Genomic DNA, 14,342 nt, shown 5'->3' with positions numbered 1-14,342 from the left:
CGCTCCTCAGCTGATGCACTTGTGGCTTTTATGCCCCCCCCCCCTCCTCTTTTCGACGAGTCAGGCGGGGGAGAGGAGGGAGGGTTTTATCATCAGTGATTTGGGAACTCCGCGCCTGCTGACGACTGTCCTTTGATATGAATATCACAAGGGAGACATCATAGAGGTGATTGGGGATATTAACACGCCAATGCGACCCGAGTTCAGGTCGAAACCTGTGTGAATGGTGGGAGGGTGATGCACTTTAAATGCGTCTCCGTTAAACGTAAGTGATGCATTTATCAATCTCAGCAGATCATATCTCTCTCTGATCAATGCCACTGCAGAGACTCGCTCACAACAGCTTTGATCTGTACCAGGAAGACACTTCAGAAGGGAACCACATTATTCTGAACTGCTGATATTAATGTGAATGCAATTGGAAAAAAAACACGATCAGGGGTAGGAGAGTAGATCAGCTGATGCCCTTTTATTTATTTATTTCATGATATTTGCTGTTTTAATGATTAAGTATGTTTATTATTTGGATGGCAAAAAAATGTGGACCATAGCTCCATCTTGTGGATTTCAAAATTAGGACATGGGCTCATTTGGTGTGTCTCTAACTGGTGTCTTCATAATGGACCTTTTTGATTGGGCAAGTTTCACGGATATCATGTAAACATCTCCCACACTGTGTTTTACCAGGGTCCGAGTTTCATATCAGTTCACTTAAACTTCATTCATACGTGAAGTTTTCAAAGACTCGGGAAGGGATTTGCAACGGGACCATTGCAGCCACACAAAGCAGCCATTAATCACACAGACAGGGCGATTAAAGCAATCACAAATGTGTGTTTGTTGATTCCTCTGATATCAGAAAGAGGAAGTTTAAAGTCAAAGTCCCTCAGGACTGTCTGTCATTCCTCACTTGGATATTCGTGTGGTGTCCTTTTAAAGTTTTGTGAGGATAATGTCAGGACGTCCAGTACAGGAAGTCACTAACATCTCCTCGCATTTACTTTGAGCAACAGGCAACACATTTGTCAAATATTGTCCTCCATAGTTAGCATTTATAAGCAGCGTTCACACAAAAATAATAAACTTGTCCACAGCTGTAAGGACATTCAAGTGTTTATTGATCTGCAATATTGGGAAGTATGTATAACTTCTCCTTTGCAGACATATTATTATAACTGTTTTGCTATCACCCCTCGTGGGCGTCCACGGGAGGAGGTATAGCTGCAAATACACATAGATAAACACGTATATTTGTGTACAACCACTGTGTAGTACTAGTAGTAATAGAATAGACACAAATTCTCAAATAAGCAGAGGATTAAAAAAATTAGTTGTGTGTGTGTTTGGTTCGGGAGATGTGGTCACATTCCAGTAGAATCTTAAATGGAAGAGAATTACCAAAAGTATAATTAATCACTGGCTGATGTGGAATGAACAACTCCTTTGTCTTCCGACTGGTTATTGTTTCTTCACTAATGGAGGCCTAACTACGCAGGTTACATGACCTTTCACACCTTAAGAGACTTTTGTTCTTCCTAGTGAAGATGTCCACATGGGGATGATTAATGCTTACTGATGAGTGATGAATGTGTTACATGCGACTAGGGTCTGCAGCCATCACCGTCACACCTGTGGATTCCTGTTTGCCCTCTGCAGTTCTCTCTTAAATTGAAAACCATTTAAAAGACATATGTTTTTAGTCCTTCTTGTTTTTTTGATTGAGACACATCCCTCGTTGCACACGAACGCATGTGGACAAACTTCTCACACATGGCTCCTTTCACTCCTTTTGTCCCGCTTTCTGCCCTGGCCATTCTTGCCCTTGGTTACTGGTTGTCATGGTTTCGGGAGCCCCCTGTAAGCTAAAAAACTGGAGGGATTAAAGGGCGGCCATTTTGGGGACAGCTGGGCCAGGTTGGTCCTTGTTGCCCCCTGTCCCGCTCCCAGTCACTCTGGGGGGAAGAGGGGTGGCATTGTGTGAGGATTAGAGCTTCCTGTGTGTCAGCTCATTACATGAGGTTGGAAGGGAGGGAGGGGGGGGTACAGGGGTGATGGGGTGAGTAGAGAGAGTGAGGGAGAGAAATGAAAGAGAAAATGAAAGAGAGTGCGTATGAAAGAGAGTATGACACAGGGAGGGGAGGGGGAGGAGGGGAGGGAGGTGGCGGCCTCTACAGCTGCACCCTCAATCACACTCATACAGGCTCTGATTATCCTTTACACACACACACACACACACACACACACACACACACACACACACACACACACACACACACACACACACACACACACACACACACACACACACACACACACACACACACACACACACACACACACACACACACACACACACACACACACACACACACACACACACACACACACACACACACACACACACACACACACACACACACACACAGAGAGAGAGAGAGAGAGAGAGAGTACTGGGGAACTGAAACATATGAAAAGACACTGAGGGCAGGAAAAAAAAAAGGCAGAATTAAGAGACAGCTAGCCAGCGGCCCAGACAAAGGACTCCCCCGAATCCGAGAGCTGGAACAAACCTGAGAAAAACGGAGCGTACATGCAGGCGCACACAGAAGAAGAGTCATGCAAACAGAATACTTAAGCGGATAATTAATTCATGGCAACGCAGGCTTAAATTGAACCCAGACAAGAAATACAAAAACCCAAAGCCCTTAGACAAGCAACAAACAGGTCTCCTCTTCACATCGCCATTGTTTTATTTATCTTTTACACATCACATGGGAATCATGGGAAAAAAAACATTTTGTCATTGCTACAAAATAGGGTTTACAAAGGGTAAAGCAAAGTGTACAAATACTGAACTGACTGGGCTAAGCAGGAATGCGGTGAGTGCAGACAATTTCTGCAGGAGCAGAAAACTCTCAAGTGCTTTGAGAGGGGGCTGGGGGGGGGGGGCGGTTGGTAGAAGGTAGGGGGGAGTTTTAACGGACGGGGCTCATCCTTGTTGTCGGTGTGACGCTGCAGATCAACAACAACAACAACAACAAAAAACATTTACAATCATCAGAATGAATACGGTCATTTGCTGCTAGCAACGTTTACAGCTGTAAGAACAAGGCTGTTTGCAAAAGTACTGGTTATCGAACACAATCATCGCCATCATTATTATTATTATCATCATCATCATTGCTAGCATGCATTTGCTCCAGTCGATGTTTCGCCAGCACAGGACAGTGCAACTCACAGTGCAATGCACGTTCGAAACATGCATTCAGCAGCATCACATTTAAAAGAAGAAAAAGAACTTCGAAAGTAACAATAGAAAAGGCATTAAACATAACCGCAGCTCATATTTACAAACTTTGGCCATTTCTAATTTGGCCTGTTTTGGTATGGAGTTTGTTTTTGCAAAATTCTGGACCTTCCGCTATTGTTTCAAAATGAGCTTTGATTTTACACAGAATGTGCTGAAGTAGGTGTCTGCAAAAAGCGCAGACAATTAATTCTCGTCATGACAATGCTGTGAAGAGTGTAAGATAAGGCCTCACTGTGGTCTTTGAAATACAAAAAAAAAAAATACATAGCTAAAACACTACATTCAAAAGTCTCTTGTAATGGAACTACAATATAACTAGATCTATCTGGCTATTACAAAAGGTAAACATGAGTTTGAATTAATATCTCGAAAAAAAAAAAATTCTCATTCTATCAAAAAAAATACATTCCCTTGTCAGGACCCTTTAAAAAACTTACTGCAGCCATTCAACAATACTAACTTTCTACACAGTAGTGTCCATAGGCTCAGCCGCCACATCAGCGGCAACACCAATTGGTAGAGGATCTGTGCTGTCGCCTTTCTCTGGGGATTCCTCCGATCCCTGCTTTTGAGCTTGCTGTACCGTTTTCTTATTGGTTGCATGTGAACTGCCATCATCTGCAACGTCATTGTCATTGGTTTGGGCAGTGGAGGGGGTACTGGTCAATGCTCCGGGGTGAGTTTTCATGTGTCCCTGTTGATGACACAGGACAAAAGACGTTTACTCACAAGTCAAAAAAGTATATATTTTTTTATCAAAATCACTGACTTTAGACTCTTACCTTAAGACCACTACGGCTGGCATATGCCTTTCCACATTGGGAACAGCTGTAGGGTTTGTCTGGGCGGTGTGGCTGGCTCTGCGGTGCTGGTGCTGGGACAGATGGCTCTGGGTCTGGCTCTGAAGGTTTTTCTGGCACAACATAACCCTCCTCCTTTGGAGTGTCTTTTTCAACCTCTGGATCCAACACTGTCGAAGGCTCTCTGGGTGTGGCTGTCTCACCCTTCCCATTACTTTGGGCCGCATCGGACTCCTGCGGCCCCTGTGGTACACTGCCACAGGCCTCTTGTTCTTCTGAGATAGCTGTGGGGCTGGCAGGAGGGGTGAGTGCAGGTGAGGGATTTGCAGCTTGGGGTTTGGGGTTGGAATCAGTGCTAGTCATGGGTTCGTCTGCTGAGCGGGGGTCATCAATATTAACCGCTCTCTGCAGTGTATCATTTTCTACCCTAGGCTTTGAAACACAGAGAGAAAGAGGGGTGTCATCTGCCTCTGTATCTTCATTCATTACAGCTGAATGAGAAGTAGCTAGGGGTGTTTTGACAGGGCTGTTGCTGCCCAGGTCAGTGTGGGTCTCTTCCTCGGAGTACGTGGAGCTGTTCACGGGGGTACCATCAGCTAGGGCGTTGTCTCCCAGACGCAGGGGGTCCTCAGCTCTTGCTGTGGGAGGATTACGGGTCAGGGGTGGGCTAACACTGGGCGTTGAGCCCTCAGATTCCTCGGTCTTCACAGAAGTAACATCAGCAGCTGTGGATTTTTTAGAGGTGGACCCTGATTTGAGAATATAATTTGGCGACTTGGAGCCTTTTGTTAACGCCAGGGGAAGAAGTTGTTCGGCTTTAGATGGGGAACTGATGGCGTCATTCTCACCATCATCGAAGGCAGCACTTTCCATTTCTGCACCATCTTCATCGGGTGGTATTTGCCCTCCTAGGTGCAAGCGGATGTGGTGCTGAAGAACCAAGGCATTTGTGAATTTGCGTGGGCACAGTGGGCAGGAGTTCAGGGCACGGGAATTTGCCGGTCTTGCACGGTGTGTGGCCAGGTGGGCCCTAAGGCTACCCTTTGTGGAGAAGGAGCGGCCGCACAGCTTACAAGGGAATGGGCGCTCTCCCAGATGTGTGGCCTGGTGCAAACGCAGAGCTCTAGGGCAGCTGAGGACACGAAAGCAGACACCACACTGGTTGGCAGCCTGAGCACTAGGCATAGAAGAGGCAGTTGTGGTAGTTGTAGTGCCAAAACCTGAGACTCCCTGGCTGGTCACTAGTCCCGCAACATTGGCACTTGGGCTCAGGCCGAGTGCAGCCAACATTTCCCTGCGGTAGGCACTGGAGGTGGTGGTCAGGTCATGGCCGTGTGTGTCCCCATAGGCTTCAGCGAGTGTTTGCGAGGAGGTGGATGGAGAGGAGGCGGCACCTCTTTGTGGTTGCTTCTCAAGTTTCTGTACCAGCCGCTGCAACTTGGAGGTGTCTGAGGTTTGGGTAGAGGTGGTGGGAGAAGATGAGGAGGGAGAGGAGGTTGATGGTTTGGGGAAAGGTGGAAAGGGGAAGGCTAGCTGATGAGAAGTGAGGTGGGAGGTGGATGGGTGGCCAGGGGGCCGGAGAAGTGCAAGGTGATGAGGGGAGGTACCTCCAGGGAACAGAATTTTGGGGAGGTGGGCCAGTTGGGAGTATGGGGAGGTTGTATGCAGGGTAGAGTGAGGAGGTGTGTTTTCATCAAAACGCTGCTGCTTAGCACCCTTGAAGTGGCTTCCCATGGAGGAGGATGATGATGAAGAAGGCAGTACAGTGCTTGATGCACTGGCAGCAGCTGCGGCTGAGGCTCTGTTCAGCTGAAGCAGTGAATGGGCTGTGGACAGCAATGCCATGTCTACTGTGGGGGGCAAAGGAAGAGAGGAAGGGGACGGCCGACCCGACCCACCAGGCAGGAATCCTAAAGCCATGTTCTCTGTCATTCCGGGAATGCTCCCTTTCACTGCATTAAATTGCTCATCATCATCAGCCCGCCGTTTTCTCCTCCTCTGGCTGGCACCAGGGGCAGGTACACTCTGCGGAAGCTCAGACAGTGCTGGGGGCAACAGGGAGAGGGATAGCTCTGGGTTCTGCTCTCTGTGTCGCAGGAAATGAGCTTTGAGGTTCCCTCTGGTTGTAAAACGACTTAAGCAGACTGGACACTGGTAGGGCCTTTCACCTGTATGCGACCTCAGATGGATCTGGAGTGATGAATCGCTGCTCAGCACTTTCCCACAAAAACGGCACACGTGCTGAACGCGACCTGATGAGCCGGCAGAGGAGGAGCTGGACTGGAGGTCCTGCGAATGGCTCGTGGTAGGAAGGGGAGGAGTGGGGAAGCTGACACCGTTGGTGTGGCTGAATGAGGAGGTGTTAGGCGATTTCTCATGGAGGTAGCGTGGCGTTAGGCCCAAAGATAAGGACAGTGGATGTAGGGAGGCAACAGAGGAGCTGATAGTGGATGAAAGAGATGAAGACGGTAATGAGGAAGAGGTAGAGGATGATGAACCTCTGCTGCCATTAATGTGGGAAGCGCCTGATTTGGAGAGGGCTGCCTGGGGGAAGAGGGAAGATGGAAGGCCAGTCAAAAATGAGGCTGTGGTCACTGGAGTGGCAGTAGAGGGGTGTGTTGGTGATGTAGACGATGCTCCTATAGACTTCCGGTGGCTGTCTGCACCACTAGCCTGTGTGTTATTATCTTGACCAAAGACAGCCCCTCCAAGCCTCAGAACCTGCCTACAGATCTCTTCTGTTATTTGCATCTGGTGGATTTGCCTCTGCTGTAAAACCCTCAGCTCCTCTAGGAGTACTGCCAGCGTTGGAGGCACCTGGATCTGTCCCTGCTGCCCCGGAGAGCTGGAAGACCGCTGCTGACCTGGACTGGAGCTGTCCCGGGGAGGCAGCACACATTGAGAGGACGTGGAGGAGGAAGAGGAGGAGGAGGTAGTGGTGGTGGCCGAACTGCCCATCGGTGGGGAGGTCATGGTGGAGTGAGAATTTCCTTGGTGGGACAGGCTGTGGGAACCTGAGGTTTGACCAATGGGAGGAGGCGAATGAGTCTGGGAAGACAGTGAAGGGTGAGGAAAGTCTGGGGAAAGGGAAGAGTGGGTGTTGGGGAGGGAGGTGGTGAAGGGGGCAATGTGACTGGGCCAGTGGGGAGGAGGCGAGCTCTCGCTGGGTAAGGAGGGCGCGTGGAGCCCACCGGGGGATGGGCGAGGGGCCAGAGGCGGCTGGCAGTCTTGGAGAGAGGTGGGGGATGAGGATGAGGATCCCGATGAAGTCACTTCAGAGCCTAGAGATGTGGACGGTGACTTTATTCCCAGGTGGTCATCTGAGGATTGACAGAAAAAGAAGAATGCTCAGGACTTTTTTTTTTAAACTTGAAAACCTGTGTTTCCTTGCAGGATTACCAATATCAACTCAAATATCCAGGGATGTGAATTCATTTAATCTTTCTGCTTCAGTTGCAGACTGTGTTTATCTTATTGTTTCAAGTTACTGTTAACACATTTAGTTTTCAGATGTGTGTGCAAGACCAGAAGATCCTGTTTCAACGTCAAAAGAAATGCCTGCTAGGAAATGGCCTTGAACAAGCAAATAAACAAGTGGGAGAAACTCTGCAGTCTATGAGTCTTTGTAATGTCTTGTCTCAATCTGTGCTCTCTGCAGCAAAACTCCTCAAACATCTTGCACACACAAAAAAGCTTACAGACCACCTTGTTGCCATGGCAACACATTTTAGAGGACAATGGGCATCACCAAGACAACCCATAACCCCTCTTAACCCACCCCCTCCCTGCAGCAGTTACGTCTTTCATCTCCCTATTCACCCTTCCCCCCTTACGTCACAGTGGAGGTCAAGGGTCAGGCCAAGCTAAGGGTTCTGGGCACTGTCCAGACACTCTGATTGGTCAACTAATCTGACCTCTGCCGCTCAGGGGTCAAATTCTTTCAGAATCTTGAGCGCAGAGTGAGAAAGGGTAAAAAGAAAAAGAAGGGGGAGGGTAACAACAATGGAGAGACAAACTAACTATTCCCTCCTGGAGAGATATAGTGATGGAATGAAAGACTGTACCTCAGTGAAATTCCTTCCCTTTGACTTATAAACAAACCTGAACCTGCAGGGGAACACACAAATAAATTCCAATCCAAACATACACCTTTATTTGTCTCAGTTTACCTGCAGGGACTCTTTAAGTGCATGCACTTGAAGCAATGTCCCAACACAGTACAAGTGCGAGAGCAATCTATCCTCTCAGAATCTTTTTTCCCATCCATCTGAACCCCGACCCCCCCCATACAGTCAATAGGGCTGGAAGGGGGGAGAAAGAGGGAGAAAGAAAGGGGAGGGAAGTATTGAAGGGGGGTTGAAAATGGGGGGAGAGGGGTGCAAAAGGAAAGAAAGGCATGGACGATGGGCAAAAAGAAGAAGAGAATAGCAGGGTGGAAGATTAATCTGAAACCAAAAACACTGTCTTCCCTTCCCCCCTCCCGTGCACCTTATTGTTAACAAATAAGAGAGTGTTCTATACCAATCAAAGACCTCCAGCAGTCAGCGGTGAGCAGCCTGTTGGTTTCCTAGAGGACGCCCAGCACATGGAAATGGCCACAGATGTATGTTAGTTAATCCTGCTCTATATTCACTTCCCAGGGACTAGTTTATTGGCCCGACCAAAGAGCCCAAGGGCCTCCATTTAGTGGGGCCCATTACAGTGAATGAATAAGCAGGCCGGGGGGGGGGGGGGGGTTCTATAGTTGACAAACTTAGATGTTCACAACTTTTCTAAATCTGTTGAATCAGGTGCGTTTGTCGCAATGTGCTCGTGCATGCACAGGCCTCGCAAGCAAACCAAAGACAAGGAGTCACAAAGAGCAGCCACACGCGCACACTACACGCAACATCCAAACAATTGCATTTTGCAAAGTTCTCCGACTGTTAAAGTGAACTCGACGCGCAAGTGATCCGCGGCCCAGATGGGCCGGTGTGTGGCGGGACGCCCGGCCTCGGTCTCAACCGACTTCGAAAGGGTCAAACGACGCACGTTAAAAAAAAAACAACCCACAATGGGTTTCTCACCGTGAGACAGCAGCCGTGGGCCACCCGGGTCCGCGTTGACGAGATGCTGGGGTCGCTTCTGTTTCCGGCGTGACATGATTCACGGCGACTCAGGCGGAGCGGGGGGGCATCAGCCGCTCGAATGGCACCGGGGCACGTTCTACTTGCGCACTTCTCGGACGCGCTCCCCGGGCAGCATCCAAAGTTTGTCTCTCCAGCCGCGCTATTCCCACAAAGTGTTGTTTTTGTTGTTTTTCCTAATTGGAAATAAAAGAAAAAAGAAAAAAACCCTCTAATTTGCCTGATTCAATTTCGAAGGAGGAGAGGGACAAAGGCGACGACAGAGGTGTTTGGGAAATCCCGCAGGTCTGCACCGTGTCATATGAATCTGCCGTGAGTGCGTGTGTGTGTGTGGCTGTTTTGTAAAGTCTCCTATCCCCCCCCCCCCCAAAAAAAACTTGTCCAAATGCGCCCCTCCTCTCCCACTCCTGCCCCGCTCTGCATGCACATACAGGACACACACACACGCACACACACACACACACACAACCACTCCTTGTTCTTCGCTGATATTTGCATTTCAATGGCGTGTAACACAGCCTCCCTGCTTCTCTCTTTCCCCCTTTCTCCCTGGCTTTATTTTTCTTTGCACACTCGCAGCAGCTATAAACTTATCCATATGACAACGAGGTGTCACAGCCGCTGGACGCCGTGAATAAACAACGACGACGACAACAACTACAGCAATTTGAACAACTGGCTGTTGGCAAAAGGCGTTTTTATTTTTATTATTATTAATTTTTTTTTAAACCATTGCACGAAGGGGAATAAAACCACGGTGGGTCAAATTAAGATGCAACATGTGCAAAAGAAGTCCAACAGGTGACTTATTCATGACGTGGTGTGTGAAGGACCCCTCAGGTGTCCGGTGCCCAAACTTTGTAATCATCAGCAAGTTGCACGAATAGAATATCGTCATCCTTTTTAATAACTGACTGGCAGGTTGTTTCCATCAGCAAAAGTCAGGAATCCATCTTCCTCAGCGGTGTTTTTTTTTGTGTGGTTTTTTTTTGCCGTCAAAATGAGGAGCGATAATTTCTACGCTTTGATTTCTATAGGGCCAATTATCGACAACAGTGCAGTGAGTGGCTGTTGTCTGCAAGTGGGGCCACACAGCAGCCACATGCATGTGTGTTATCACTGAACGCATAATAAACCCCTCCCTCCCCCCCAACACACACACACACACACACACACACACACACACTCCTAAAAAAAAGCATCTTACACTGGAGCTCTATTTAAAAGGCAGAGAATAGATGGGGATCTTTGACAATGGCGTGCTGGACACAGTTGAGTGAGCATCTCCCCTCTCGCACTATGAACCCCCGGATCCACTGCTGCACAGCACAATGCCCCTCTTTCACCCCCTGCCTTTACTCCTGTACCACGTGGAGAAATGGATAAAAAAGAGAGAGAGAGAGAGAGAGAGAGAGAGAGAGAGAGGAAAAAGTGGGGAGGAGGAGGGCCATGTTTAAGTTGCTGTCTCACATTATACATATATCCACTCAGAGGCCGGGTGAGAAAAGAGGGCATTATTACATTTGGTGGAAGTAACCGCCATGTTTATCTACAGGGTCACAGTTTTGAATGCCTCAATAAAGTCTCAGAATGAATTCAAGCTAATTAGTATCACATGGAAAAATAAACAGAAAGTAATCCACAAATAATTGAGTCTGGATTAAGAAGAAGGTAGATTATTTGACTATATGTGTAATATATGTTCTAAAAGCCTTACCAATTAATGACAAAACATGTACAGAGGGAGTTTACATCACAAAATACCCTGGACATTGCACCAGAATAAATATATTTAATCAAAAGATAAACATAAAATATGTCATAGATATAGTTTTTTAAATAATGATATATCAAATCAAACTAAGCATATCAGCGCATTTTAGGATAATTTCAGATTGGTTTTTTTGTGAGTTTTTGCCATTTTGACGTTCCAGCCAATCAGATTGCAGCATTCATTTAGGTCACCTGCTGCCACCTGCGCAGCGAACAAGTAGCCCCAACCGGTAAGGTCGCGCATCTCCCGACATTAAACCGTAAAAAAAAGGTCAAGTTGAGGTTTGCGTAGCAGTTGAAGCTCAACAGAGAGTTGCGTGTTGAAAGTCAGAGGCGGTTTGTCAAACTCAGCAGCTGAACAGGAAGTGGACAACAGGAGGAGCCACCGCACATGCTAGCATGCTATCGCTAACATTAAGTGGCATGATGTACAAGTAGCTAGCTAGCTAACTAGCCATGTGACCTAAACTTAAATTCATACATCCTCAGATAATACATCTATTTTATTTGGACTTTAGTATTCCCTCATCTAGTATTAATAATCCAAATAAAAACTTAGTTGAACGTAGGCTAGGAGTCAGGTGTAACATAAGATTTGGGTTAAAAAAATAAATAAGCACATGAAATTGAAAGTACCTGAGTTATTACGTACTTAAAAAGAATTGCAGTGACATTTCCAGCTTCAGCATTTTTAGCATTTTAAATGCTAAAGACGGGTGAGAGGAAGAGTTCAATTAGTTCAATCAAAGAAGTATTCATTATTCATTTAAAAGTAGGTTTTTAAAAACTGTGCCTCTATTATAGTTATTTATGACCAATATAACAAGGTCTTTCTAATCTTATGGGGAGATAATGAGGGGAGTGTAAAATATAAAATAGCAATTAACAATTATAATTTGACCCCAAACCTTGTGATTTTGATCTGAATTTCAGCAAATAGGGCTTTAAATCTCACAAATGCTTTGCCTACAAATAAATTACTTTCATAATGTACTTTTTGTCTCTTCCACAGCAAATTGTATATGTCTTATATGATTCTCAGTTAACGACCTGTTGGCCTTTTGTGCAGATCTCCGTCGCGGCCATGTCTCTGTGCGATGACACACTCCTGTGCAACTTCCCAAAGTGCCGGACCAAGCTGAGCGGCTTCGCCTGGGTCACGACCTGCTCGCACGTTTTCTGCGACCAGCACGGCTCCGGCGAATTCAGCCGCTCTCCCGTCAGCTGCCCGGCCTGTTCCTCCGCGCTCTCGGGCAAGTTGGACATTGTGAGGACGGAGCTGTCGCCGTCCGAGGAGTACAAAGCAATGGTGCTGGCGGGTTTGCGACCGGACATAGTTCTGGACATCAGTGCCCGCGCTCTGGCCTTCTGGAGCTATCAGGTCAAATGACTTTCAGTCCGATTATCCATGAAGTGTGTTGTTCTGTATCGGCCCAGCCGTCTTCTCCTTTCTCATAAAACACCCAGCTTGTCAGTCTCTTGTGTACAGGTCCACCAGGAGCGTATGTACCAGGAGTACAGTCTGTCACGGGCTGAGTCTCAGCTCAAGCAGATGGAGAAGGTGCTGAACCAGCAAAACCAGAGCAGAGAACTGGAACTCTCCGCCATGAGAGGGGAAATTGCTTGCCTGAAGAAAGTAAACCACAGCACATTCATAACATCATGTTTGCAATGAAACCCTCTGCTCTCTGTCGCCATACTGTATGCAATACCTAAGACACTGTAAGCGCTGAAGGGGAGAGGTGACAGAGTTGAATGTTCACGCGTCTGTATTGAGATATTGCTTAATTTTAGTCGTTTGTTCGCCCTGTGTCGATGTTACAGAAATGTATTAACCTGAAATCTCGGAATTTCAGAAACATCGCAAAGTAGAATTTAAAAACATTTTTTTCCCGTCAGGTGATGGAGGAGTATAAGAGGAAGTACAGCGAGGTGTCCGAGAAGCTGATGGAGAGGAACCGGCAGTACCAGAAGCTTCAGGGGCTGTACGACTCTCTGAGACTGCGCAACATGGTGGTGGGTGTCGCGGAGAGAGACACACAGCCAGGACATCACGACTCTAACACCGGTAGGAACAACAATTTGAACTTAGATTAAAACTTGGACAAATTTAAAGGGACATGAGTGAAATGATGGACATGGTATTGTAGGTAAATCGTAAATTTATGCAAAATATACAGTATATATTTTGCTCTTTATAAATGAGGAACAAAAGTCTGAGAACAAACCTGTTCCTGTTTCCACTGGTTGAAAACTAGTATTTAATTATTAAACACTTTTTTAAATCAAACAATCCCATTTAAATGTGTAGTAACAACATCAGTGCTGAGACGAGAAGTTGAAAGAAAACTATTCCCCCACATTGATCATTTCAAGTAATTCATTGAGCAGAAATTTCAGTTTTTGGTGGTTTTACAGACTAATTGACATATTGATCGATGGATTAGGTGAAAAATTAATTGATGATGAAAGGTGCTGTTAGCTGCAGCCCAAAACAGGGTGTCTCCATCCAGCAGAGATGAGAAAGATGAAAATTTCCCGGAAGATTTCCGTGTCTGCCTGAGAATTAAATGCCTTCATAACGCCGGTTGTCACGTTGTGCCCACACATTTGATTAATGAGAAGAGGAAGGGACCTTTACTGGCAACAAAGGAGGACACAGCTGTAGGTGTTTTGTCGAGAGGAAGAGGTCATCAAGAAAGAACAGTGGGAGTAATGAGCTGATTGTCTATGCAAGGGAATTTTCAAGTCAGTACAACAATGACGAGACATCCGTCAACCCCCGTGTGTCACCCAGGGGCGGCTCGGCAGGCGTCCCCCCAGAGAAGCCCCCAGTTCCTCTTCACGGGCCCTGAAGTGGACAGTCGATTCTTCTCCTGCCTGGAGGCCGATGGGGCCAAGAGCTTCTTCCAGTTCAGCTCCCCTGCCAGGGAGCGGATCCGGCCCTTCATCAAGAAGCACTGAGAGAATCCGATTTCATAGAACCTGGAACTTAAGCTGCCATTATTCACTAAAATTGTTGTGGTTTCATTATCAATTTAGTCTGAGTAGTTCGCCTGAAGTGCTTTTTATGTTATTTATTCTAAATCTGAACCATAAATGTGATATTGGACAATAACAAATGTTGGATTAAAATTGTAGATGACCCTTTTGGTCCCGTCTTTGTAAATTGCATTTCAAGTCCAGTGAAAGAAAGTTAAAATACAGTATATTTTATGTATTTTTTATATATATATATATAATTTTTTTTAATTAACCAAAATTTTTCTTGCTGTATTTTCATGTGATTATTTTAAAAGTTTATGTTTATGGAGATAGTGTGTCAACCTAGCT

At 46.5% G+C, this 14,342-nt stretch overlaps 2 protein-coding genes across 4 annotated transcripts; one reads left to right on the top strand and one right to left on the bottom strand.

The window, feature by feature from the left end:
- Positions 1–123: 123 nt before the first annotated feature.
- On the top strand, positions 124–14,156 carry LOC118291338 (E3 ubiquitin-protein ligase CCNB1IP1). 3 transcript variants are annotated; one of them, XM_035619572.2, is made up of 5 exons: positions 124–265; positions 12,079–12,390; positions 12,499–12,645; positions 12,909–13,077; positions 13,747–14,156. In XM_035619572.2, the coding sequence occupies exons 2-5, from the start codon at positions 12,094–12,096 to the stop codon at positions 13,971–13,973; spliced, it is 840 nt and encodes a 279-aa protein (XP_035475465.1). In that variant the 5' UTR covers positions 124–265; positions 12,079–12,093; the 3' UTR covers positions 13,974–14,156. The 3 variants fall into 3 exon arrangements, with proteins under 3 accessions (XP_035475465.1, XP_035475456.1, XP_035475467.1); XM_035619563.2 differs by lacking the exon at positions 124–265 and adding an exon at positions 11,151–11,239; XM_035619574.2 differs by lacking the exon at positions 124–265 and adding an exon at positions 11,152–11,239 and having other exon boundaries at positions 13,807–14,156.
- On the bottom strand, positions 2,739–9,568 carry si:ch211-212k18.5 (sal-like protein 2). Its single transcript, XM_035619410.2, has 3 exons — positions 9,177–9,568; positions 4,093–7,430; positions 2,739–4,004 (listed from the first exon to the last, which is right to left on the bottom strand). The coding sequence occupies exons 1-3, from the start codon at positions 9,250–9,252 to the stop codon at positions 3,774–3,776; spliced, it is 3,645 nt and encodes a 1,214-aa protein (XP_035475303.1). The 5' UTR covers positions 9,253–9,568; the 3' UTR covers positions 2,739–3,773.
- Positions 14,157–14,342: the final 186 nt, after the last annotated feature.

This window comes from Scophthalmus maximus, chromosome 12 (assembly GCF_022379125.1).
Source record: "Scophthalmus maximus strain ysfricsl-2021 chromosome 12, ASM2237912v1, whole genome shotgun sequence".
NCBI lineage: Eukaryota > Metazoa > Chordata > Actinopteri > Pleuronectiformes > Scophthalmidae > Scophthalmus > Scophthalmus maximus.
The sequence above is the reverse complement of the archived record's forward strand: the minus strand, read 5'-3'. Positions and strand labels throughout refer to the sequence as shown.

Excerpts from the sequence above, each read along its gene's own strand:
- LOC118291338 (XM_035619572.2), top strand. The coding sequence starts at position 12,094 with ATGTCTCTGTGCGATGACACACTCCTGTGCAACTTCCCAAAGTGCCGG. Across the intron at positions 12,391-12,498 it reads TGGCCTTCTGGAGCTATCAG|GTCCACCAGGAGCGTATGTA; the intron begins GTCAAATGACTT and ends TCTTGTGTACAG. Across the intron at positions 12,646-12,908 it reads AAATTGCTTGCCTGAAGAAA|GTGATGGAGGAGTATAAGAG; the intron begins GTAAACCACAGC and ends TTTTCCCGTCAG.
- si:ch211-212k18.5 (XM_035619410.2), bottom strand. The coding sequence starts at position 9,252 with ATGTCACGCCGGAAACAGAAGCGACCCCAGCATCTCGTCAACGCGGAC. Across the intron at positions 7,431-9,176 it reads CCCACGGCTGCTGTCTCACG|ATGACCACCTGGGAATAAAG; the intron begins GTGAGAAACCCA and ends GTCAATCCTCAG. Across the intron at positions 4,005-4,092 it reads CCAGCCGTAGTGGTCTTAAG|GGACACATGAAAACTCACCC; the intron begins GTAAGAGTCTAA and ends TGTCATCAACAG.